Source organism: Microtus oregoni, unplaced genomic scaffold (genome assembly GCF_018167655.1).
Source record: "Microtus oregoni isolate MIOR12 unplaced genomic scaffold, Mior012 000009F_ref0000495, whole genome shotgun sequence".
NCBI lineage: Eukaryota > Metazoa > Chordata > Mammalia > Rodentia > Cricetidae > Microtus > Microtus oregoni.
The window spans coordinates 53078030-53105557 of NW_024543068.1; the positions used below are offsets into that span (position 1 = coordinate 53078030).

The 27528-nt window shown below is 45.2% G+C and overlaps 2 protein-coding genes across 3 annotated transcripts in view; one reads left to right on the forward strand and one right to left on the reverse strand.

The window, feature by feature from the left end:
• Ankmy2 (ankyrin repeat and MYND domain containing 2) overlaps nucleotides 1-14094 on the reverse strand; it is a 45591-nt gene extending 31497 nt beyond the window's left edge. Inside the window, exons 1-3 of the mRNA XM_041658640.1 lie at nucleotides 13875-14094; nucleotides 6837-6901; nucleotides 3661-3799 (exon numbers count right to left, since the gene is read on the reverse strand). Coding sequence (XP_041514574.1) covers nucleotides 3661-3799; nucleotides 6837-6901; nucleotides 13875-13941 — 271 coding nt within the window. The 5' untranslated portion in view covers nucleotides 13942-14094. The remainder of the gene's footprint in view (nucleotides 1-3660; nucleotides 3800-6836; nucleotides 6902-13874) is intronic.
• Nucleotides 14095-14472: 378 nt separating this feature from the next.
• The window catches only part of Bzw2 (basic leucine zipper and W2 domains 2), a 56393-nt gene continuing 43337 nt past the window's right edge, over nucleotides 14473-27528 (forward strand). The window contains exon 1 of one of the 2 annotated variants that reach the window (XM_041658585.1): nucleotides 14473-14620. The gene's annotated coding sequence lies outside the window, so the exon portion shown is untranslated. Of the gene's footprint in view, nucleotides 14621-22345; nucleotides 22365-27528 lie in introns of those variants that run through there. The other variant, XM_041658584.1, reaches the window with a different exon arrangement.

Genomic DNA, 27528 nt, shown 5'->3' on the forward strand with positions numbered 1-27528 from the left:
AAAATAATAAAGTCTCTAAAGAGACAATAACAGGAAAAGAAAAATGCCATGTAAGATGAGAAATACACAGGGAGTCTGAATCCTGAATAGTATTGGGTTGATTTTGAATTTTTTGATTGTTGAAAAGCAAAGGACAGCTGCTTAGAGACCTAGAATTGAAAGAGGTACTGCTGTAATAAACCAATCTAAATACTTTTGAGATGTCTTAACTTTTAAAAAATGTATTTGTCAAATGAAATTAAAAAAACGCTTTGGAGAAGCAGTTTTATTTGTTTCCATAGGAAACAAGAGGCTGTGGATTTAGTCCAGGTTGATTTGGATCTGGTTGATAAGGGGAAACCTCCTGAGAAGGGGATATCCATCAATAAAGGTTATAACTGGTCTTCCCAGGACTTGCTCATTATCTCAAAATTTTCTCCCTGGAACCCTAGAAATGCCGAACAGCCAGCAAGAAGCAGTGTAGACTAAACTACATTCACATTCCCAAGAGCTGGGCTGTGGGGGGTTTTTGGTTAATTGGTGGGTCATGGATGTTTGTTGTATTTAGGGTAATATAGTACTATAGGAATGATAAAACAAAAGGGCAGATTATTGAATCTACTCTAAATAATAGGGTAGATTATTGACTCTATTATAAACTAAGGGACAATTATTGATCTCAAATACTTTGTAACTTTTGTATATTGACATAAATTTAAGGTAATTTGTGTTGCAGCACACAGTATGTATGTTTCTGTTCTTGTTTAAAGGACTTTCATAATTACTAAAAAATTTAAGGTTACTTTTGTTAACAACATTGTATGTATGTTTCCATGTTTGTTTGAGGTATTGCATCTATGCAGTTCAGCTTTTGAAAACTATTCTTATAAACTATATAGGACAATCAAGAAACATAGGTTAGTAGTTAGTCATTGATAACAGTCAATTTTTTTTTTGGGGGGGGGCCTGCCTCTGCCTCCCAAGTGCTGGGATTAAAGGCGTGCGCCACCACCGCCCGGCTAACAGTCAAATTTGTAGATATGTTAGGCAAGCTTTCTAGATCATACAGAGATATAGTTTAGGTACATAAATGGTCTTTTTTAAACACTTCAGAGACCTATAGAATATGGCATTTAAAATGTTTTAACCTACGGTTTTTCATGACAATGAGAAACATCTTTTCCAGGTAGCACCAATTCACTTTAGAGAAGTTATGGGCATTGAAGAAACTCCTTAGAGAGTTTGCTGTCATTTTGGAAAGATTAGCCATTTGGGGCAAAAAGCTGTTCTTGCTTGAACTGCTTGACACTATGCCGTAGAAACTGGACATGTAGGACCCACAAGAAAGTGACCACTGAACTTTGCCAAAACAGGGCAGGATGATCCTTTATGGTTCCTGCTTCCCAGAAGAAACTGCCAGACATTCTGCCGAACACTGAGGAGAGTGGCTGACAAACTGCCAACAGAGGCAAAACAGTCTTTTCAAATTTCCTGCTCAGTTGAAAAGTTTGCCAGATACTATGGGCCTGTAGGCTGAAGATGGATGACCCAACATTGCAAAGGAAATTCGGGTGACTGTCCAGGCAGTGAGATGTCTCTGTCATTTCTAGAGTTTTTGGAAGTTGTTTACAATGCACTTTTAATTTACTTAACTAATATTATATCTTTCTGGTATATAACCTTTGATGGAGTTGAAGACTAGATCGTTATAATTGAAGTTTTCCTTAGATAGGATAGAAAGTAAATCAGGTATAAAATTTTGGATTTACTAAGATAGGATGGATTATAGAGCATTTTCTTTAAATTTACCAGTCACAAATGAAATGGAATTCAGTACATTGTGAATGTAATCTTTGATAATTGCTCTTACTGGATACAGTCTTACTATGTTCGAGTTAAAACTTCTCATTTTTGTTTAGATAAAAGCAGGGTAAGCTGTGGAATATTATATTCAAGTGTGTTGCTTTGGTTTATGTTGCATTTAACTCTGTAAAGCTGTCCCACTTTGCCTGTCTAGAAGACCTGATGGTCTAATAAAGATCTGAACAGCCATAGTGAGGCAGGAGAAAGGATAGGTGGGGCTGGCGGGCAGAGAGAATAAAAAGAATAAACAGAAGGAGAACTCTGAGAGGTTCTGAGAAGCGGCCAGAGGAGGAGGACATCAGGGGCGAGTCATCCAGCTGCACCCCAATCCATGGAGTAAGAGTAAGATTTACGGAAGTAAGAGAATGGGGAAAGCCCAGAGGCAAAAGGTAGACCAGATAATATAAGTTAAGGAAAGCTGATGGGCGGGCGAGAACCAAGCCAAGCTAAGGCCGGATGCTTGAAACTAAGAATAAGGCTCTGTGTGTTTTATTTTGGAGCTAGGTGGTGCGCTCCCCAAAAGAGCCAAAAAAGAACAAAAATATCACACAACAGTGGTGTGTCCTGGTTTCCTAAAATTCTTCAGGTCACTAGTGAAGTCTTTATTCTGGTCTTGTGTGTGTGTCTGTGTGTTTAGGTCAGTTGTCAAGCCTTCATTCTGGAACTCTGTGTGTGTGTCTGCTGCTGCTGTTGGTGGAGGATGCATCCTTGGAGTATGGTTCTGCTTCTCCAAGTTAAAGGTTTCTCCACTCTGTATTTTTTGCACCCTTTTGCCCACTTCTCCAGCCCCTGATGTCTGTATTATTTATGGATTCCTTACTGTATATACTTAGAAATGCTTTTGTGCCCGATGAAGATATAGATGGGGGTGGTGTCCTTAAAATCAGAGCTTATTATATTATATGCCTATTTTATTAAAGATCTACAATCATCTGGGCATGATGTCACACATCCTTAACCCCAGCTCTCAGGAGGATCTCTGTGAGTTCCAGGCTAGTCAAGTCTATACAGTGAGATCTTGTTGTCAGGATCAGCCAAACAAAAAGGGGGGGGGGGGGACTAGATGGAGGGGGAAAGAGAGAATCACTTAAACCCTATTTTATTTTAGGTGACACTTCTCAATTATTTTATTCAGGAAACAAGAAGATGCAGCTAGACAAACGGCCAGCACTGCACTGCGGCTGCTGGATTATAGACCAAAGAAATGCCTGGATTTCATTGAAATGTAAGTATTTAGACTCAAAGGAGAAAATCTGAAAGAGGTGCACAGAGAACCAGCTGATTTTAATCCCTAAAGAAAGAGGTCACTGGACTGGCAAGATGGTCAGTCAGATAAGAGTACTTGCTGCCAGGGCTGAGGACTGGCATTCAGTCCCCGGAATGCACGTGGCAGAAGGAGGGAACTAAATCCTGCAAGTTGTCCTCTGCCCTGCAGACCCATACTGTGGCAGGGGTGACTGTCCCCCAACCACAGCAAACACATGCTAAAACAGAAAGGAAACAGATCACTAACTCTGTAACTTGTTTCAGGCATTGTAACTTTTTATTTTATTTTGGTTTTTCAAGACAGGGTTTCTCTGGGTAGCCCTGGCTGTCCTGTAACTTGCTCTGTAGACCAGACTGGCTTCGAACTCAGAGATTGTTATTCTTGGTGCTGGGATTAAAGGCTGCATTATAGCTTTTCAGAAGTCAATTCTCACCACTCTTTCTACTAAGCTTCTAAAAGTTACTAAAGTAAAACATGCATTAGCTATAAAATCCGGGCCCATTTAAATTGTATAGGTAACTAACACTGACGAGTAAGCACTAAAACTTTACCGGAAAGTGCAGCAAACATGAGGGCTGTGTATCCGTGCTCATGCTGATGACAGTTGACATCAGCTCCATGGCGCAGAAGCAGCTTGCACATGTCAAGTTTCCCTTTATATGCCGCATGCATTAAAGGAGTCATTCCATTCTTTAAACGGAAGGGAAAATATATTAATTATGCACATTTTCATAACGTAGGAACACAAACATAAAATAATAAAATCATCTTTAAAACCCATAAAGTATATTCATTTCCTCTCTTAGATCTTACCTCAGCTTCTGAGGGGAAAAAACATAAACAGATTAACAAAGAGAAAAGACGTGTTTCACCTCACAGACTTTCAGATAAGTAGAGCAGAGATCAGAACCCAGATTGCCTAAGGTCCTCATTTCCCCACACTCTTATTTCTTGAGACACCAATGGACACCAGAAAACCAAAGACAGGCAGCTAAGGTGTGAGGACCACGGGTTCAAGGCCTTCCTGAGCCTGGGTCACTTAGTGAGACCCTATGTCAAAATAAAAGGTTTAAAAAGGGTTTGGAATATAGTTTAATGATCCAACACTGGCCTGGTATGTGTAAGGTCCTACTGTCAACCTCCAGTACCTAAACAAACCAAACCCAAAATAAATCTGAAAATAAACAGAACACTTATCAAAAAAAAAAAAAAGCTGACTAGAATCTGGCATATTCAAATTAGGTAATTCTGCAGCTATTCAGTGAGTCTGGAGACAGTGAGCTGGCTCACTTGGTGAAAGTGCTTTCACCAAGCCTGGCTCCTGGAGCTTGAGCAGCAGAGCCTGCTGGCAGGAGAGAGCCAACTTCAAAAACTGTTCTCTGAGCACATGCCCCCCCCCCACACACACACACAATACACAATATAAACAGGTAAAGATGATATTTTCTTTTCAATTTCAGAGGAGACAGAGAGATGGCTCGGAGGTTAACATTGCTTACTGCTCTTCCAGAGAACCTGAGTACAGTTCTAGTGCTCACATCAGATGGCCCCCAACTGCCTGTGACTCTAGATCCAGGAGATCAGATACTCTCTCCTGGCCTTTGTGCACACATACACACACACACACACACACAAATAAATTTAAAAATTTATCTATGTGTTGTGAATTAGAAATTCTCCAACTATTGCCAACGAGAAAAAGCAGGCACAGGTTATATTTAATGCTGTGACATCATATCTTAAAACAAAGATCCTCAAATCACATACACATTTTAATTACACTATGATTTGATTACATATGATTGTAAACATTGAGTAGTATCTGGCAATATTTAAGCTAGACTGAATTGCTAAGTCTCCATCTGTTTGTGTTTACCTAATGTAATAATATTACACCTCACACATGGATCTGTGGTACCTCATATATGACCCCTTCATGTCCTAAGGAAGACATTTTCGCTTAGAGGTTTTAGTAGATCTTTAAAAAATCTTGTGTTGCTTTGCCTCCATCTTTTCCTTGGGTGCAGACTACCCAAGAAGGAATGCCTATTTGTATCTACGAGGTGGCCGTTCACAGTTTCTTTTTGACAGGCTTTGCAATCGTGTGCCCATGGCTGCTGTATGACCAAGGCACCGAGCCTTGCCTATCTTCTGTAGTTACACTCTGTATTTTTATCAGTGTGCTATGTTTGATACATTCCTAATAACTTCAATTTGAAACTTATAATGAATATATGTAATTCCATAGCTTTTTTTGAGTAACATTGCCACAAAAGTATAATTTAAAACAAAACTTAAAGATTAAACATTTCAAGATTTAGTAAAAATATATGAGGTAGTTTACTTAAATTATTTGGTCATAAAGAATTTTCTTTCAACTGGGCATAACAATGTGTGCCTTTAATCCAGCAGAGGCCGAGAAGTCGCTATAGAAGTTCCAGGCCAGCCAAGGCTATGGACTGGGACCCTGTCTCAAAAAAACACAAAGGGAAAACATTCCTTCTTGCTAATGAAATGGCTCTATGATCTTATGAGGTGTGTGGGTACAGTGCAGCTCAGCTCACGAACGTAAACGGTCTGGTCTGAAGTAAAGAGTTTGTTGTTTTGAATGTCTATCCTTGAGATGTCTTTAAGCAAACTATGATCTCTGTGGGTGATTTTGACTTTTTATCAGTTGTGTAGGAGGTTCTTGTCTTCCATTCGACAGGAAAGGTTGTCTCCTTTTAAGAATTTAAGAATTATTGAGTTAAAAACATTACAAGGTAGGCAGGCATTTCACTAATTTGATTATTTTTTATTTTTAAATCTAGCACATTGCATTTCCTAAACTTGTTTAATGTTATATGAAATTTATTTTGTAAAATAGTATAATATATATGATCTATTAGCATATAAAACATCATGTTCCCACATTTTTTTAAAAAAATGATAAAAGTTGGGTGTGGTGGTACAATTGCCTTTAATTCCAGTATTTGGGAAACAGAGGCAGGTGGATCTCTGTGAATTAAAGGTCAGACTGGTCTACATAGCTAGTTCCAGGCCAGTCAGTGCTGAATACGAAGACCCTGTCTCAAGAGAGAGAGATTATTTGGAGACAGATGTGATTACAAACACCTTTAATTGCATTCCTGTGTCCCAGAGCTTGGGAAACCAAGGCAGGAGGCCTAAGAGTTCAAAGGGTAGCAGGGGACTTAGAGTATTAAGATTCTATCTCAAAAACAACAACAATAAAGTTAAAACGAAGAAAAAGATGAAGAAGGGAGAGAGAAGGAGGTTACAATTTGGGCTTAGTTTGTACTTATTAGATTGCCCATAAGACTGGTCATGTTTTCATTGTCTCTTATCTTGATTTAAGTAATATAACCTGAGCACACAATGCTTCAAAACAACTTCTATTGAAAGATTTTTGCACTACCCAGTGTGTGTGTGTGTGTGTGTGTGTGTGTGTGTGTGTGTGTGTGTTTGCCAAGCTAGAAGTTGATGTCAGGTGTCTCACTCTGTTGCTTTCCACCTTATTCGCTGTTTTGGCTAGACTGACTGCTGGCCAGTGAGCTCTAGACACCCTGTTTCCGCCCTCCGTTTCCCACACCAGTGCTGGGGTAACGGGTGTGTACCGCCATGTCTGGTTTTCACACGGTGCTGGCCATCTGAACTCAGACCCTCGTAGCTGTCCCCAATGCCTATGTCATTCATCCTCTCAGGAAGAAAAACACTGCATTCATTTTACCTCATCCAAACAGTTGACATGAACGTTCTTACTAGATAACAGTGTTCCAGCTTCTTGGACGGTACCTTTAAAAAAAGAAGAAGAAAAAGGAGGTGAACCATGAGCTCCTCTCTCGGGAGAGAGGGGGAAAGCCAAGGGCTGTCTGTAAGACTAGGCTTGTCAGTTCGGGTGCTAAGACGTAAGCACCCAGCCACATCCTGCTTGCCTCATAAGCATTTCTCCAGAGAAGCAGTTTCATGCACGCTCACACAGTTTCATCTAGGTTTTACTTTCATTGACCTTAAATGATATCACCTTGGCCCCATTTTCTTTTTGGCAGTCCTACTATAACTGCTCGGCATAGGAGTTAATGCCGAGGCAAACCCTAAAGAAGATCTAATCCAAATCACCACTCCGAACTGACAATCTCATCTGTGTTATGCTTAGAACTCAAGATACAGCCGGTATTGTATCATCTGTCTGCACTGGGTCTTGTTCACGAGGGCTGGTTTTTAAGAGAAGGCTTGGTTTGGAAACCTCTGGTCAGTATTCAGTTTCCCATGCTGTAAAAGATTGCATTCAAATCTGAAGTCAGTCCTCTGCAAATCTGGAAACCAGCTGGAGTTGGGTCAGAATGATCAGGTTTTTCCAGTTTTGTGCGCAACATGACAGAAAGTGGCTGCAGAAGAGACTGTCAATATTATCAGCGTTAACCCATGACAGCCACTCGTTCTGTCCAATAATTTCCAGGCCTGACTGGAAGAGAACAATGAGACTGAATGTCCTCAGAGTGTGAGGATGAGCTCTGCCTCCCCTCTAAAAGGAGAACAAAGGCAGGAGCACCCCAACTGAGGAAAAGTGGGGTGCAGACCAAACACCAGTTTCTTTCCCATGGTATGATTTGTAGACAGATCCCCTGAGGGCTCCTCATCAGTGCAGGAGAAGCAGAGATGCCACTGGGTGTGTTGGGAAAATGTCAACAGAATGATCTACAGGACCCTGGAGTGTGACGGCTATTTCTGTAAATGCTCTGTTTGCTTTTACTTCCCCTGAGGGCAGTTGGTATCACTGGCTGAGTGGCTAAGGAAAAGGAGACATTTGTTGCAGTACATGCTAGCCAATCTGACCTAATTGGTGAGCTGCAGGCACAGAGAGACCCTATCTCAAAGGAGGTGGACAATGTTCCTGATAATGTCACCCAAAGCTTTCCCTGCATGTGTGCACACACCCAAGAGGAAGATACTCTGGAGCCTGTGGACGGCTTCTACTTTCAACTTCAGCCCAGCCTGTAGCTTCCAACCAGGGACTTTCTCAAACAGGCTCAAGAAGATGGAGAATAAAAAGTCCTTCACCCCGTGTGCACTGGGGAAGGTGCTCCAGTAGACTCCCACGGAAGTCAGTTTCTTCCTGGTCAGGATATGATCGTGGAGTAAAAGAGAACACTACAGGAACTGGAAGCATCTCACAGCCAGGCACATGTTAAGGACAGGATGGATCTCAGTAGAGAACAGGCTTCTAATGTACAAAATGTTTGCCCAGTGGCCAACAGCCTACAGAGATAGTAGGCAAGCTGTACAGCATAAGGCGGGGAGGATATTCTCCTGATAAACTCTCACTCAGTAAGCTCAAGACTTTATTTATGACACCAGAGACTCCCCCATCCCTGCCACCACACACACACACACACACACACACACACACACACACACACACCCAGAGCAGTTCTCCAGCAGACATCCATGAGATGTCTCCCTCAGCTTTGATGACACACAGGACTCAAGGAAACACCAATCTCACATTTTCCCGTTAATTATAACAGGTGTGGATCCGTGGTCTCACCTGTGGGTCTCGACTCCTTGGGGGATGTAATGACCCCTTCATAGGGGTCATGTATCAGATACCCTCTATATCAGATTTTTACATTATGACTCATAACAGCAGCAAAATACAGTTATGAAGGAATAATGAAAACACCTTCATGGTTGGGAACTGTATTAAGGGGTTGCAGCATTGGAAACATTCAGAACCACTGGTCTAGATGACTAAGACATGGTATATGGGAGGAGGCACAGAACCCTCTTCGGGCAGCCCATCTTCCAGCAGTCTGAACACTTTCTCCACCTGGTATTTCAGAAATATTTTTGAGGCTTTGATGCATAGATACGATCAATTATTAGCTCAGTCTTCCACCCCTCTCCTGCTCCTGAAGTGGATGGGAACAAGAAGCTGAAAGTTCCAAGCTTGTAGTTGTGGCTTGGTCTTTCCAAAGACCAATCCATGCTGTAGAGCTTTCTAGGAGCCCACCGAACAGCAACTAATAAACAGGGACATGCCTGTCACGTAGAAAATGCCAAGAGGTATCAGAATAAAAGATGAACCAAGAACTCCTGTCACTGTAGAAGGGGGAGAGGGCTTTAAGAACTGTGTGCCAGGAAATGAGGGCAGAGAACAAATACATATTATATTCCACCCATGCAGACACATACATGTACACATGTCTGCCTGGTACCCACAGAGTCCAGAGGAAAGCATCCGATCCCATGCGCCTGGAGGTAGAGGTGACTGTGAGCCAGCATGTGGATGCTGGGAATGGAACCTGGTCTTCTCTGGAAGAGCAGCCAGCAGTGTTAACTGCTGAGCCACCTTTCCAGCCCCTGCATGCTCTTCTTATTTTACATTCAGGGCAATTATTATTATTTTGAGGTCCTAGTTAACATATGTGGGGCAAGAGCTCTACCCCATGGCTAGGCCTTAGGTATGTATAGATTTGAGTAACTATTTAGTAGATGTCAAAAGATACAGTTTGAAAAAAATATTTAGCCAGGCAGTTGTGGCACACACCTTTAATGCCAACACTCAGCAGGCAGAAGCAGGAAGACTTCTGAGTTCAAGGCCATGTTGGTCTACTTAGTGAGTTCCAGAATTGCCAGGGCTACACAGAGAAACACTGTCTCAAAGAAAAAAAATATTTATGTGTAGAGCATTTTGCCTGCATGTATGTATATGTATCACAAATCTGCCTGGTGTCAGAGGCCAGAAGATGGCACTAGATCCCCTGGACCTGGAGTTACAGAAGCTTGGGAAACAAGTGGGGACAGAACCCAGGTCTACAAGCACAATAAGTGCTCTTAACCACTAATCCACCACCCCAGACTACCAAAACGGATACGTGACAGCATCTATATCCAGTTAAACATTGGATGCTTATAACATGCTATGATGTTTATATATAGCATGCTATAATGCTTATCTATAAGTAAAATTATGTGGAGATATCTCAAACAGCTTAACTGTATGATGTATGTGGAGGGTGCATGCACATACATATAATGTCTAATCCTAATTAATCTTATTAAACAAAAACCTAAATAAATAAAAAGCAGGAGTCAGATATCAGGTTGGAAGCTGAAAGATCAGTGAGGCAGAGCAGCCAGCCACCAGAGACTTCTTACCTCTACAAAATCTCAGGCCAAACTGGGCACGGGGGTGGGGGTGGGGGGATCCTGTATCTCTACAAAACCTCAGACTGAATGGGTGGCGATCCAGTGTCCACCCGCCTTACATTCCAACATCCACCTTGCTAGTGCTGGGATTAAAGGCATGTGTAGCATGATTAATAGATATATTTAATAAATAGAGACAGATATCAGGCTTCAACCTGAAGGTCAGAAATGCAAAATAGCCAGCCACTGGCTCTTACCTCTACCTCAGTCCAAAATGGCAATTCTGCCTCCAGGAATTGTAGAAATGAGACTGTGTCTGAGAGCTGTCCCCTCCTGTCTTATCTTCCTCTCTAGGGCTGGGATTAAAGGCGAGCACCACTACCGCCTGGTTTCTATGGCAAACTAGTGTGGCTACTGGGATTAAAGGTGTGTGTCACCACTGCGTGGTCTATACGGCTGACCAGTGAGGCTGTTTTACTCTCTGATCTTTAGGCAAGCTTTATTTATTAAAAATACAAATGGCCGGGCGGTGGTGGCGCACGCCTTTAATCCCAGCACTCGGGAGGCAGAGGCAGGCGGATCTCTGTGAGTTTGAGACCAGCCTGGTCTACAGAGCTAGTTCCAGGACAGGCTCCAAAGCCACAGAGAAACCCTGTCTCGAAAAACCAAAAAATAAAATAAAATAAAAATTCATAAAAATACAAATGAAATATCACTATAGACGTGAGCCTTCTACATGCTGGGATCAAAGATTTGAGTCTCCCGAAGGATCAAAAGTGTGAGATGCCAAGTGCTGGGATTAAAGGTGTGTGCGACCACTGTCTGGCCTCTATGATTAACTAGTGGCTAGCTCCACCCTCTGAACTCCAGGCAAGCTTTAGTTGTCAGAACACACACAACACACATGTGTGGAGGTCAGAGGACACCCACGGAGACCACAGTTCACCTCCATCTTTATGTGGTTTCCAGGAACCAAACTCGGGGTGTCTAGTCTGCTCAGAAAGAATTTTATCACAAGTGCCCTAACCCTTAAAGAAAATAGAGATATAAACTGATATCATCATATATAAAGCTATAAAAATATTTATACTTGGACAACTGGAGGCTGGAAAGTCAGCCCACAGTTAGGAGTACACACTGCACTTGCTGAAGACTGGAGTTCAGTTCCCAGCACCCACAAAATCCACATCTGGTGGCTCACAGCCCCCTGTAACTCCAGCTCCAGAGGATCTGAGACCATTTGGCCTGCAAAATACCTGCACTCTATAGCACGCACACACACACACACACGTCTTAAAAATGTATTTTTTTAATCAAGACACTTCTACTATCTCTGCTATCGCATGCACTCTGAAACAGTTTATTTCCACAAGGTTTCTTAAGGTTCTCCCTCTGCAGTTTCCTTCTCGATGAAGGGAAAATATTTCCCCAAACCACAGGCAGCAGGGTGTGGTTGACATGTTACCTGTACTAACTCACTTAATCCTTACAACAGTGTATGAGGTAGGGATTATTACACACACCCGCAGAACTTGCCACTTGCAGAAGGCCACAGGAAACAATGGTGGCGGTGTTGGGATCTGGACTGCCATGGTGTCCTACTTAGCTTTCTATTGCTGTGATAAAACACTGTTACCAAAGCAACTCAGGGAGGGAGGAACACTCTGTCCAGGCAGGAACCTGGTGGCAGGAGCTGATACAGAGGCCATGGAGGGGTGCTGCTTACTGGCTTGCTCCCAATGGTTCACACTGCTTTCTTTTAAAACCCAGGACCAGTTTCTCAAAAGTGGCACTGGCCCCAGTGGGCTGGGCCCTCCCATATCAATCATTAATCCAGAAAATGCTGGCACAGATTTGTAACCTGTTCGAGGTATTTTCTCAATTGAGGTTCCTCTTCCTAGACAGTTCTAGCTTGTGTCAAATGGACAAAAACAAACAATCTAAGCCAGACACATAGTTAATGACCATTCCATGATGCATCCTGATGTTTTCAGAAAAACAAAACACAAACCTTTAGCTCTTGTAGATTAAATGTGCAAGTCCATGACATGTGCTCAGAAGGACAACTCACTAAAATTTCCTTGGTTCTGCACTCGCTGGCTTAGAAAAATTAAGCCAGCGAACACGAGCATCTGTGCACTCACAAACCTTGAGCATGAGGTGGCCCAAGAAGACAAGTGACTGGCAGGCTGTTTCTGTTGGATGCAGGCTTTGAAGAAACCCTTTCACACCTCTGAGCACATCCGAGAACTTTCACCTCCCCCTTCAGACCATATTTTCTCCAGCTGCTCAGTGGCTTTCACTTTCAAGTGAACATGTGATACCTTTGGCCTGATTAAAACCAGAATTAACATCCCTGGTGGATTATGCGCTCTGTCCTCTTTTATTTTTGGTGGGCACAGTACCCGGCACGTAGCTGGAGTTCCTGTTCACTCAGCTAAATCCCAGAAACGCAGAGACGTCACAGGAAGCCAGAAGTCCTTTGAGAATCATGCAGTTCACAGAATGAAAATCCAACCCCAGAGCTCGGAGATTTCCGGCAAATATCGATTACCCTGAAAATCTAGTCATGACTGATTTACATGCGAGATCAGTTCCTAATCACCTGTAGAGTTTTCTCTTTTCATTCTCTTCTTAGAAAGAATGCATTGACCTTACTATCTGTGATTCTGGATTGGATTTGGCTACGTAAACTGTAAACCCAGGGGCCCCGTGTTACAATTGTCCGGCTTCTCTGGATTTCGAGGTCATATGTTTAATTCTTGAACTTAAAGCATGCGCGTTAGTCACGTCTGCAGCCCCCTCATCTCAGCAAAGAGACAGTGCACGTGATCAGCCGGTGACACCTGACAGGTAACGGAATGCGGCTGGGAACTTGTCTAGGATGTCCACTCGGAGACGAGTGGGGGAAACAAGGCTTCTGGTTGGTCTAGGTAGCTTCCTTCCTACAAGCTGCACGGCGGAGGCGGGACTCGAATCCACAAAGTAAAAGGGAAAGCAAGCGCCAAGAAGCACACAGATCTCAAACGTGCAACACCCGACCAAAGGCGGCAGTGAAAATCTCGCCCACCTCCTGGCTTTTCCTGCGGGTTCCTGCACCGGCCCGGGCTACAGAGGCCCTGGATGCAGAAAGCTCAAGGCGGCACATTCAGACCGAGTTCTGTGCCCTTATAAAGAACCCTTCTAGCTGAGAGCTCCCTCCACCCCCAGCAGGGGCGGGGATCCGCAAGGGATCCAGATCCTTCGCCTCCGGAAGTCGAAAGGGCCCTTTAGACAACCAGCCTGAGCGCCTCGAATTACCAGGCCACTGTGGTCTTGACTGACTGTGGCAAGCATGCACACGCGGAGACAAGCCCCTCACAGCCGCGCGTTACAGTCCCAGAGGGGTAGTGGCAGTCTGTCCATTTCCAAAAAGCTGATTCAGAGATCTAAGCCTCGATCTGATTACGGCAATGCTTCTGCCTCCTATATTCCCCTCCCCTGTGCAATCGGCCCCCAGCTTTCTTTTCCGAATCGCAAGTTGTTCAAGGTCCCCCGGGCCTTGAGCGCGCCCCCAAGCTCCTCCACACCCCGTGACCAGGTGCACAGCACCCGGGTACTAGCCCTGCACCCGTACCTTTCCCGATCACTTCCAGCAGTTCCTTTTCTTCCTGGGTCAGCTCGCCTTTCTTTATGTGACCCATCGTTCCCGCCAGCTTGAAGCTTATTCTATTCCTTTGCTAAGGTTTTTAAAAGCGAAAGATGTATGTGTGCGTCGTGGAAGTCTCCACAGCCAGGCAACTCGAGGCCGGGGCAGCAGCCCAGCGAAGAGGCGCTCGCCAGGGTCCAGCGGCTGGGGGGCTGGCGGGTGCGGCGAGCTCGGGCGAGCCGGGCAGGCGCTCTCCGCAAGCACCGCCCCCGCGCCTCATTGGCCCGGCCGGGAGGACGAGCTGCAAGCGCAGCAAGAGACTCCAATTGGAGCAGCTCACGAGGTCCAAACCAAAAGGAGACATCCGGAGGGGGGTTCAATTTATTGCCTAGGTTTTCTACCTCAGGCTGACCTATTAAGAAGTACCGGAACACAGTGTTCCTTGAACTCTCCATCAGGTACCTCGCTGCCTGGCAGTGGCTTTCTGTAGGGATGCGCAGTGGCATCGGGATGCCGCTAGACACGCTGCCCCTAGAGTGATGCAGTTCTGGCGAGGGGCGGGGCCGGGGCGGGGCCGGGCCGGGAGGCGGAGCTAGACCGGGTTCCGTGTGTCTGTGTCAATGTGTCTGTCCTTCACTCCTCCATTGTCTGCCTCAGCCGCCGCCACCGCCACTGCTGCTGCAGGATCCGCCGCAGCCACCGGTCTCGCGCGTCGTCGCTCCCTCCTTGGACAGGTAAGAGGTGGCCAGGTGGGGTGGCGGGAGCCTAGGGGTGGAAAGAGTGGAAGCCTCCTCCCGGCCAGGGGCTCCCACCGGGCTGGAGCCTGGAGGAAGCATGTGCCTCCTGGGGCGGTTGCCTTCCTCTTGATAGAGAAGCCCCCGCGCCGCGCCATCATTCCTGCACGTGCCGTGTATCGGTGCCTGGCGAGGAAGACCCCGACCTCGCTACGTTTGGCCGTCCCAGGAGCCCCGGGGACCGCGGGCGAGCCGCGAGCTGGCCACGCGGTGGAAGTGGCGGGTGCACATGGTCTCGTGCGTGGCGATCCTCAGGGAGGCCCGCGCCAGCGAGGTGAGCTTGTGATGGGGAGAGAGGCTCGGAGAAGACAATTTTCTTTTTGCAAACCTCGGCCTCCCCACTACTTGTCTGTCATATCTCTGGGCCTCTGGAAGCGGTAGAACCGGGACCTGTGGTGTTTGTTAAGGATATTCAGAAGCAAATTACGCTTGCACTAATACTTCGTTGGGGTGTGGGCTATCTTTGCTGTGAGAGAGTTGCCTGTCTTTGTAACTCGGGTTTGGCGATTTATGGAACTAGGGAGGGGAGGGTGGAGAGGGCGGGGATTAAAATTGGTGTTGCTGTCTATATATAGCCTTAGATTAGCTTCTTAATCCAGCCTTCATTCAACTGTGGTGTGGAGCCTGGAGCTTCCACCGTGGGTAGATAATGGGTGAATAAAGTGTACGCCTTTCTGTGGTATAGATACAAGACATGCTTGCTAAAATATGCAATCATCCCCCCCCAGATGCGTATATGTAGCGTTTTACAGCGTCAATCACAGCTTCTTCAGAAATGACTCTTAGTTTTCCTGTTGTTTCGCTACAGACTAACATTGATGTTTCCCTCAAGACCCAACTGTGCTAGGGAGAAATACTTGAGTAATTAATTACGTGGGTGGTTTTAAGCATCCCCCGTGCCACTCTTTCATTCCACAGTACCATTTATAAAGTGAAATGCCTTTTCCTCTGGCTCTCCAACCTTCATTTGCCTCGAAGAATACACTCACGCTTTAATCTCGGAATGATGTTCACTGTGCCCTGCCTTTAACCAAAATATTTTCTAAACTCCAGCTGCCTACCCCCACCCCACCCCAAAGCCCCCACAGACACATAGAACTCCAGCTTGGGGGTGGGAGGAGCAGATTCTCACATGAAAATGGTTGGTAATTATTCATCTCAATGTATAACAAAGAAACTTTTGTTTGGTGATGCTCTCAAAAGGATGTAGCTGGCCCAACATGCAGTAGGGCTTCTGAGACTGACCACTGCTGGGGAGCACTCACACTGGGGCTATGCCATAATAATGGATTTGCCACAGGAGCCCACATAGCTAAGAAAATGCCTGAGAGTAACCCCACCATGTGACTGCATATCATATCAGCAGATGCATAGACGGGACTGGGCTCTTAGCTGCCGGTCTTTCCATCTCTCGTGCCAAATCTGGGCCATGGTTACTTGAAGGTCACACCTGTTTGTCTCGCTGGGGTTGTCAGTTCCTCAAGGATAGCCACAGCAGATGTGTTTGCGCGGTGCGGTGGCACCTGGTGGGTATTTAGTCTTCTCAATGCGTGCCTTTAAATTAATTAAGTTGGTGATATTTAAGGACAAAGAAAAACGTCCACCTAAAAGAGATGCAGATAAATCCTGTGTTCAGCTGGGATTGTGGGAACAGATACCTAATGGAGAGTGTTCAGAAGGGTGTCAGTAAGAAAGAGCACTGTACAATAGAAACAGTTTATGGAAATGTGTTCTCATCCAAAAAGTCTGCTGGTAATGAAATAGCTGTTAGTTTTGACTAATTCTGCCCATGCTCTGCATAGGATTATTGTAATCACTGTTTCCTGGAATTAGCCAGTACTATCTCCATCTATGAAAATAAGGACAGAAGCTAAAGGAGGTTAATTTAGCCACAGCCCCACAGTTAGGAAATAGGGAATCTGGCGTCTTTAAATCCTTTTGTGGGTGTGGTGGTACACACCTCTAATCTCAGCACCCAGGAGGCAGAGGCAGGCAGATCTTTCTAGCTCCAGGCCAGCCAGAGTTACATAGTAAGATCCTGTCTCAAAGGTTAAAAAATAAAATAAATAAACATATAGCCAAACTGAATGATTAAAAAAAGAAAGAAAGGAAGGAAGAAAAAGGAAGGACATGACTGTTCCTAGGTATGGTGGAGGAGAAAGGTTGTGCAGCTAAAAGGAAGAGTAGAGGCAGGAGCATCTGGGAGAGTCCAGAGTGGATGTGTCCTTGAGCCAGGTCAAGAGAGGGGGAGGGGAAAGATGGGAGAGGATGAGAACCAGGTGCTGCCGCCAGGAGTTCAAAAGGTAAAAGAGAGACTGGTAACAGAAATGGCTTCATAGTATAGGGAAGAATTCTGGGTAGAGGGCAGGTTCTGCCAGCCACACCCTGTAACTGGTAGGGACTGTGAGGGATGCTGGGAGAACCTGGCCACCAGGTTCTCAGCCATTTGTCCCTTTACCCTGGCTCTTCTCTGTGTGCTTGGGGGGGAAGTGGGGAGGAAGTACATATCCTCTGACTAGCTGTTTTGTATGACGTTCATGAGATCCAATCTGCCAGAGGTCCAGTTCTCCTTTTCACCTCTGTCTGGTGCCTTCTCCTTTACCCACGCCTTCCCGAGATATGTGTGTGTCATATATGTGCCTATTCCACAGGGTTTTTTTTTTTAATGGAAGCGTATTAGCACACTTTTTTTTTTTACATAATGGAGTGTGTGTGAGAGACTCCTATTCCGTCTCCACCTTTGTAAACATAGTAATCTCTGAAATCTCAGCCTGTCCTGTCACCTCTTACACTACTTGTGTCCTTGGTGTCTGCTGTGATTCCCAAGCTTTGCCTCCCTCCCCACCTGCCTATTTCAAGGCACCCTCAGCTGAGTAAGCACCAAGCATAGTCCTCCTTTCACCTGCCAATGAGGGGGGCTCCAAGTGGGTCCCAGCAGGCATTTCCAGTCAACCAGCTCCTCCCACTCTGCCCTGAGGTCACCATACTGCTGGTTCCCTAACTGCCAGTAATTCCCACCCCTTGTTTCTTTCTCCTTTCCCTTCCTGGAATCCTCTGTCTGGTTCACCCATTCCCTTCTCCTTCTCCATGGGAATTTCTCTTTTTTCAGTTTATAAGTCTTTTTCTTCAGCTGGAATGTGTATCTTTCACCTCGCTCAGTAAGGGAAGTACAGACCCTTAGACAATGACAGGGGCATAACAAATCTTTGCAAAGGCATGGTACTGACAGATGACGTGGTTACTGCCATAGTTGGCAACCTCTAATGGGTCTGTATTGTGGGAACCAGCCAGCACCCTCAATCCATCCTTCCAATTAGCACCGTTTTCTGGGTCTGCATTCCGTGTGAAAACGATAAGATTTAGCCAATGCCTTCTCCTCCCATCCTATAACCACTCTGCATAATTGTTTGGATCTCTTTTCCTTCTTGATGGTAAAGTCGCTGGGTCAGCTCTGTCTGTGTTTATGAACACATAACCCAGTGCCTTGCTGCTAGTAGATGCTCACAACACGCTGAGCTGAATTCATTTGATCTCAAAGTTATTTTAGGTGGATTTGTTTACTTAGTTTACTAATCCTTCCTGGCAGTGTGAAATGGCACTAAACACACATAGCCATAACCAAGGGCAGGCGGTCTTGGGCTTCTTGACACTTGGCACTGCCAGCTAAGGAAAAAGCTTCTCACAAATTTAGCATGCCGTTCTCCATTCCCTGTACAAGCCCTTGGTCTTCCACTCTCTGCTTGAAGAGAATACTTTTTATGGGGGGGTGGGGGGGGCGCTGACAACGAGTTTTCAGTATTTTACCTGAGAGGCAGAGTTTCCCCCTGAGTGTCTGACTTCTTGAATTTACACTAGGTAGCGTCCTGATTGGCTGGAAACTTGAGGCTATTAAGCAGTTTTGACTTTTCTGACCAGAATAGTATGCTTCTGTTTTCAAAAGATTGCTTATCGTCCAGAGATCCGTTTGGAACTATTTGAGAAGGAAATGGTGTGCCTTTTGCTGCAGTGTAACCATGGGTAGAGGCTGGGACTGACTGGAAACTTGGAAGACAAAACTGACGGCCTTTGGTTGAAGCTGTTTGACTAACTTCATTCACTAGCCTTCCTCCTTTTGACGATGTTTGAGCGGAGTATGAGAGTCCCTAACTAAGACAAGACATTGCCCCTACCCGTGAGCCGTAATATGAACACTCAATGTTTAAGTTATGCAGTTCTTCCCTGGAGTGCTCAGATGGCCACACCTAGCTCTGCAGGGGACTAAACCATCACATGCCTTAGTAACTTCTGCACAAGTGTAAGGAAGAGGAGCTGACTCCTTCCTTGGCTCACAGGAATGAATATCTTACTGGCAGTTGGCTGGTGTCCCTTTGTTTGTAGACAAGTCTACAGGAAGACACATAGTTTATCTGAGGAAAAATCAAGAGGTTAACCAACTAGAGATATAGGTGTTCTTCTTCAGTCTTGGAAGCTCAACTCAGAAGTCGTTCCCAAAAAAGGAGTGCCTGTCAGCTCTGGTAGGATGCGGTTATTAACACGGGGAAGCCAAGACTGTCTGGCGTGAGGACGGGTGTCTGCCCAGGCTCTCACTCACGCTTCACTTAGCTGAGTTCCTATGTGGACACCTACTTTCTGATTCCTGGAACTTTATATCATGTGTGCCTCGGTGTTGACAATTCTCCTGGCAGTTGGGGGGCTCTTAGCAAGCATGGGGTTCTGAATTGGATCCCCCCCTCCCCGTATTGTCAAAAGGTTTCTCTTTTATATATTGGAGCTATCAAGTATGATTTCAACATCACTTTCCTAGCTTTGCTTGCAGGGTTTTTAGAAAGCATTTAATTAACATGGACTCTAGTGATACGAGGAAGCTGGGGACAGCTGTACCTCTCGTTCTTAGCTCTCTCCGGAGTCTGTTTATTGGGGACAGATCTCTTCAGCAAGTATCTTTGGGGAGGTTAGGTGCCAAGTGGAATGATTTGGCCTCTTCTAAATTTGGCATGTGTTGAGTGGAGAGTGCCAGAAATGCTCAGATGGTCCTGTTTGTAAGCTATCTACTATGTATATCAAACTTAAGGTGGACCACTGAATGACAGATACAGTGCTGTCGTGGATTTTCCTGATTTTCAGTGTTAGCTATTTTCTTTGATTTTTGTTTGTTTGTTTATGTCAGTGACAAGGAAACATGTAACGATAGAGCTAGTAATGCCCACCTTAATATCAAGGAGAGAATAACCACTTGACTACCTTTAATTCTTTTAAGTCTATAATGTTACATTTAATGGGGATAGAATAATCCATTTGTGTAAATAGAAAAATTACACTTTTCCCTTCTTTCCAAATTATTTTTATCTTAGAGGAGAACTTTTTTGTTTGGTTGGTTTGTTTCTGAGACAGAGTATCTCTATGTATCCTTTCTATCCTGGAACTCAGAGACATCCACCTGCCTCTGCTGGGTTTATAGGTGTGCACTGTCGTTCAGAAACCCTAAAGAACGGCCCTGAGTGGAGGACTGCAAGTGTCCAGCTCTGTCAGCATCCTGCAGGGCTTACACTCATGGCGTGGTCTGCTGTCATCCTGTCCTTACAAAAATCCTTCAGTGCTTTAGCCTGTGAAGGTTCCTAGCGCTCTGCTGGTTTCTAAGGGGGAGGCAGGGAGCACGGCCTGTATTTTCCTAAGAAGACAAGGTAATAGAATGGGACTTTTATGAGCAGGAAAGAGAACCTCAAGTTTAATGGTGCCAAGGAAACTGCTGGCGTAAGGAAAAGGATGTCACATAATATGCTTGGGAGTATGAAGATTATTTTCATTCAGTTTGAGCCTCTGCAGGAAATAGTTAAAAAATTGGATCCCATAACATCACAGAAATCATGAGCCCATAAATTTCCCAATAAAGAGGCAGTGTGGTTAGGCACTTTCCCTAAAGATACATGCTTATTTTCCTTACTAAAAGTCTATAGAGAATTGTCATTTTGGTGGTAACCTGCTAATTTAATATACCCAAGAGCTGACATTAAACTCAAATTAATATTTGTGTACTACTCTATCTAATTCTAAAAGTATAAAGTCTGTGAGGCAAAACTTCTTCCTTCAAGACTCTTAAGTACCTTTCGTCACGACGTGGCTCTTGGGCCAGTGTCCTGGATAGAGACAGTGGACTTGTCCCGTCCTTGCCAACTCTAGAGGAGCCAGAGTCTGTACTGGATCACCAATGCTAACGTGAAATACGTGGCCTCCCTTGAGTGGGTTGAGGCCTTGGAGCTTTATCTAAGGGGCAGTCAAGAGCCTGGGTTTAGAGCCAAAGTATCCTCTCCTTGTGGTGTTAATCACGAGTTAAAAAGTTAGAGAGAGAAAAAAAAATCCACCCTGCTATTCAAACACTAATCGGCACAGTGGCAGCTCAAGTGAACGATAAGGGGTGTTTTGATACATTAGCTGTCAGGGGGACAGCTTTATGTCATAAATAGGGACAGAGCTGCACCTGCTGGCAAGTGAACACTGGGAAACTTGTCCGCTCTGGCCCCTCTGCCCCGCAGACCTGGCATACTAGATAAACAAATGAATGATTGTCCTGTGGCTGCACCACTCTGACGTAGGAGATGGGGAAGGGGAAGATCTCTGCAGTAGATAGAGCTCTGGCCTGTGTACAAGGCTCTGGGTCCTGCCCCTCACACTCCTCAGAAAAAGAGTGTTTGAGTTTGTACTGCTGTGCTGATTTCGATGTCTTGTTGTTGACACTTCTTTGAGGACTGGAGAGATGGCTCAGCAATTAAGAACATTTGCCCCTGTGGAGGACCCCATCTCGGTTTCCGACACCCATGTGTGACTCCATTTCCAGAGGGTTCAGCCTCCTCTTCTGATCTCCCTGGGCACCAGGCCTGCTTGTGGTGCACATACACACTTGTATACAGAACATTCACACACACATAAAAGAAGTAAAAAAGAAATTTCAGGTGCTTCCTTTCCTTTAAATTTGTGTTCCCTGTGATCGTAGATAAAACTGCTGGTGAATACATAACCCTGTCAGTGTCAAAGGTTCCGAGCGTCCCTCGGTTCTAGGCTGGCTATGGCAGTTCTGTGTCTACCGCACGTGCATTCCTTGTCTAAAGACGGGCATGGGTGTGTGTTTAGCTTTCAACTAAAGCCTCCTCTGCTAGGCAGGCTTGGGCAGGTCCCTATCCCAGAAGATGTGGTAGGAGTTTCAAGGCTGAAAGAAATCATTCGGTTGTCGCGACATTCAGGTCCGTGTTTGACTTTGCCGTATTTGACCTTGGTGTTACAACGTCCTCCTCCTGGTTAAAGTAGTTCCCTCACCAATTCCTCTTTCCTCCTTTGACTAAAGCCCCGTATCTAGTGGCATTCACTTGTCCCTCTTGCTGTGCTGCTCAGCTTCAGACTTTGGTTGGGACTGTAAGCACAAACATGCCCATCAGTTTCGTGGTTTTTAGCCTCTGAGTTGGTCTCTGGGACTGGACATTCCCTTCTTTGCTGATCCTTAGCTCCTGGTTTTCTTCAACGCGTGCAGCCTTTGTTGTGCAACCTGTAAGCTCATCATGTATCTAAGTGGAGAGGAGATCTTGAATTAGAGTCATCTTTCACCTGAGTGTGCTGGCACCCGCCTTTAATCCCGGCGCTCCGGAGGTGGAAACAGTTGAATCTCAGTGAGTTCCAGGCCAGCCTGTTCCACATGGTGAGTTTGCGAGAAGCCAGGAAGTTATAGAGAGAGAGAAAGGGGATGAGGGCACCCAACCTTGATAGATAGATGGATAGATAGATAGATAGATAGATAGATAGATAGATGATAAATAGATAGATTTCTCAATACTGGAAGTTCGCTTGGTGAGTGTGAGCATTTGCTCAGCAAGTTTGGGAACTGAGTTTGAATCTGAAGCACATATATTAAATATAGCTGCCAGGGCTTCTAGTGAATATGCCTTTAATCCCAGCACTCGGGACACAGAGGCAGGTGGATCTCTGTGGGTTCAAGGGCAACCTGGTCTATAAAGTGAGTTCCAGAATGGCCAGAACTATTACACCAAGAAACCCTGTCTCAAAAAAATGAAAATAAACAAAGCTGAATATGGTGCCCGTGCCTGTAACCCAGAATTGCAGAGCAGAGGCAGGCGGAGCCTGAGAGCTCTCTGACTGACCAATCTGGCTGAACCAGCAAGCTTCTGACCCACAGAGACACGCGACCTCAAGACAGTAATGGCAGAGAGCAATAGAGATACCTGCAGCCCGCTCTGGGTCCCAGACACTCGTGTGTGTGCAACACAGACGGACACACAGACACACCCTTCTGTTCTCAGGCGCTGCGTCTGCTCAGCTGTCTAACAAGGCTCTGCTAAAGGAGCGAGCACTGAAAACGAGGACGCGATTCACTCGTGTCTTTTATTTGATACGCATGAGATTCTCATGTAAAAGCATTCTTGTGAAAGGATACATAAATGATGTTAAAGCATTAAAATTGCCATTTTGCTAGTACGTGAATCAGAATAAGAAAGGTTGTGGGGCGAGCTTTAGATTTTCTTCCATCTTTGCTTTGGGTTAGTGTTGGTCTTCACCCTCGCCAGACTATCATGGTGTTAAAAGCTATGACAAACCATATTATCTTTTCTTTCTTTCTTTTTGTTTTGTTTTTTTGAGACAGAGTTTCTCACATTTTTGGTATAAGTTTTTATGCCTTGGTTTTTATGTAATAATTACAAATTGGTGGATTTTCTCATTCCTTGTCTCCTGTTTATTGGCATTTAGCTAAAAGGAAGATTCCTTGGGGCTGAGGGTGTAGCTCAGTAGCGTTGAGTCCCACCCCTGAGCCAGCTACCCCAGGTAGTCACAGTCCTTAGGAGGTCGGTCTCCAGCTCCGGCTGTGTGGTAAGTTCTACAGGAGACCCTGTCTCCACAGCAGTCTCTTCCACAGGAGACCCTGTCTCAACAGCAGTCTCTTCTGCAGCCCCTTCCTTTTCTCTTCTGAGCTGTCAGTTGTTTTCACATGAACTTCAGGTGTCCCGGCTCTGATTATTTTATATTAATCATTGATGTCCTTTAATCATTCCCACTCATGATACCCAAGCTAGGCTAAGAATTCTTTCCAAAGTGGTTGCTACCATTTTAATTTTCTTCCTTTTTTAAAGAGTTATTTATTTATGATGTATAGTGTTCTGCCTGCATGTATGCCTGCTGGCCAGAAGAGGGCACCAGATCTCATTACAGATGGTTGTAAGCCACCGTGTGGTTGCTGGGAATTGAACTCAGGACCTCTGAAAGAACAGCCAGTACTCTTAAACTCTGAGCCATCTCTCTAGCCCCCCCCCCTTTTTTATATTGTTTTTATTGAGTTATACATTGTTCTCCACTCCCCTTTCTTCCTCCCCTCTCCCCTTTTACACTCTCCCATGGCCTCCATATTCCCAATTTACTCAGGAGATTTTGGTTTTTTTTTCTCCTTCCTATGTAGATTAGATCCATATATGTCTGTCTTAGGGTTCTCTTTGTTGTCTAGGTTCTCTGGAGAGGTGAAATGTAAGCTGGTTTTTCTTTGCTTTATGTTTAAAAGCCACTTACAAGTGAGTACATATTATATTTGTCTTTCGGGGTCTGGGTTACCTCACTCAATATGTTTTTTTCTAGATCCACTTGCCTGAAAATTTCAAGATGATTATAAGGCACCACATGGTTGCTGGTGTTTGAACTCAGGACCTCTGAAAGAGCAGCCAATGCTCATAACCTCTGAACCATCTCTCCAGCCCCCTGATTATTCCTTTTTATAAGGTCACTTCTCAGCCTATTTGCTGTTTCTAGCGTTAACACACACAAACACACCTGGAGGTGGTGGCAGTCGCCTTTAATCCCAAAGCTTGGGAGGCAGAGGCAGGCTGGTCTCTATGAGTTCAAGGCCAGCCTGGTTACAAGAGCTAGTTCCAAGACAGGCTACAGAGAAACTTTGTCTTAAAAAACAAAAACAAAAAAAGGGGTGAGGGAGGGAAGCAGAAAAATGCAGAGCTCAGTAAAAATCGATTTAAAAAGGGAAAAAATGTACACACACACATGTCTGGACCACAGGCACCAGAGAATACACTGGAAGATTACAGCTATGTATTAGCTTAGGTTGTAAAAGCTGATTACAGGGAAATCCAAGGCCAGTAAAGCAGCTTGTTACATCGTTTCTTAAAGGCAGGCTAAACAGAAAGGACTGAGTACCCAGTAGGCTAGCAGTCTTGAGTCTTAAATGACCCTGGTGTGTATTATTAACTCTGGCTGTGAGTTCCAACAAAATTTCTAGTCTCTCAGAATGTCAGATATTTTCATCATAACGCATTGCTGCAACTATCAGATGCCCCAACTATTCCACTCCTGGGCATGTACCCAGATCTCAGATTGCCCCTAACAAGCTCTCTCTATCTCTCACATATGGGAAACAACCTGTTCCCACAGCCTTCCTTCCCTTTTGAGAATATCTCTTCAGCAAAAACAGCCTCCCTGTGGCACCTTGCAAGAAAACACAGGTTTGTTCTTGCCTCCCCCCCCAAGCCCTCAATAACTGGAGGTGACCTTCCCCATTTACAGTGGAGACTGGGCAGAGGAAGATAACCTTGGAGCCCAGGGAAAGAAAACTAAGAAGGAGGAAACATGCTAGCTTTCTGGGAGCCTTCAGCCAGTGGGCATGGCCAGTTGCCCCAAAGAGCCTCCCTCGGCAACAGGAACTTGTCTGTAAGCAGGGGAGGGAGCACAGTAGCCGTCAGGTGATACGGAAATGGCTATCTGATTGGGCAGCAGAAAGGAGTCCTCTCCTGAGGGCTTGAGCTGGGTGTTTCCCTCTCCAATCTTTCTGCCTCTTCAACTGGAACAATAAAGGATCTAGAGGTAAAGAGTTGAACCACCCAGCCCCTGGGTTTCGGGTACCAGATGGCTCTAAGACGTTAATGGCCCCACAGTCGCCTGCCAGCTCACACAGGTGGTAGCCTCCCTGTTGCTAGTTACACACCTTCTTCCTAGATACCAGTGTTCTGGAAAGGTAGAAAGCCAGCCTAGCTCCGTAAAGGACCATGGGCTCAGTGTGCCAGGCAGCCCTAGAAATCTGGTTAAGCTGTTGTCTCCAGGTCAGACTTCACAAGAACCGAGTTTCACAGGTATAACGGGGGCAAGGAGAGCCCCATATCAACACTGAGTAGAACCCAGTTTCCACACTGATGGAACTGCCCACATGTGAAGCATGTTTTGTTAAAGCATGAACAGCTCAGGGGGTAAGGGTGCCTGGCACCAAGCCTGATTTCTGGACTGAGACCCTTAGGATCCATATTACATAAGGATAGAACTGATTCCAGCAAGATGTAGCTGTTCTCTGCATGTGATCTGTGTAGAGATTAGCCGGAACATTTCCCCTGTTCTCTGTGCTGTGTGCCCACAGGTTCACTGGGCACTAAATATCCACCCTTCCCCACCCCACTATAAATACAGATTAACTGGAAGATTCTAGCTGTGACGTTTCCCCTATTGTCTGCTTTGTGCCCACAGGTTCACCAAGAGCTAAATATCTACCCCTAAAGTAGCAAATTTGACAGGTCAGAGGAGCTGCTGACTGTTTCCACAAAGAAACATCTGTAAGAGGTTCCTAACCTCTGAGCTTAGTGGCCTCTGCTAAAACAGTAGCAGAACCTCTGGGCCTCCTGGCCTCCACTGAAACAGTAGCAAAGGCGAAGGCACAGTAATCAAGCTTTTTCTACAGTCTGGAAGTTCAAACCCCCCATCTGGGGCAACAGAGGGGGAAGCCAGTCAGCTGTCCCCACTAGGTGTATTGTTTGGGCTCCAGAAACTGCTGCCAACGTTACAGAGCTCGGGGAGTTTTCTTGGGACTCTGACGACCTCCCGTGTGACACCTATCCAAGTTCTGATGCCATACCACATGTTGAGGTGCTAATAAAAAGAAGCTGTGCTCTTAAAAATCTCACCAACATGGCTGACCAAACGTGAGCAAAGGGTAACACCATTAAACATACCAAACTGGATGGAGAAAAGCCCACAAGTCCTCAACCCTACACAAAGAATTTTGAGCTACTGGTGAGGCTGGGCTTGGGAAAGGGTCACACCACCAGGGAAGTGTACACCAGTTGGTTGTCTGTTTCCAAGTGGTTAGTCCTAAAAACATACATACAAGTGACAGTATATGGACCCAACAGGCTATATTTAGGAATACATATGTATATATACATGCCTTTATTGAAGGAAAACGGAGAGGCTCTTCATCTCTTACTAACTGGTTCTAGAGCATTTCTGGGGCTAGATCTAAGAAGTAGATACTGTGTATCTGGTGGCTTTGCTCTTCAGTCCTAACTTTCCACTCGTGTTCAAAAATCAGATGTCGTTTTTTCCCCACCCGTCATTCCTCTGGGGAAGATTTTGCCCTTGTGTGCTAACAGCTGTTTACTCCAGCTTTAACCCTGGGGTCTTCCGTATTAGCAAATGTCACAGGAACCCTCTTAATCAAGAGGCTGCACGTGGCTACATGATTACAATGTCTACACGTGGCTACATGATTACAATGTCTACACATGGCTACATGATTACAATGTCTACATAGGGTTACACAATTGCAGTAGCAGCCTTTTTGAGTACCAAACACTTGGTGCTGTGGCACAGTGGGTGTCCATTGTCATCCTTCTACCCCCACTCCCCCACCCCCGCTGGGAGGTTTTTGATTCTGCTGCCCTTGAGGAGTATTCCAGGTTGGGTTCCTTTTTCAGTCAAGTCCTTAAGCATCAAAAGAAACATTTTATCCTCTCTCCCAGTTTGGAGGTGTGGCTACTGGTTATCTACCTTCACAGTGGATTGGAATGCTTCATTTTCTAGACTTTTTC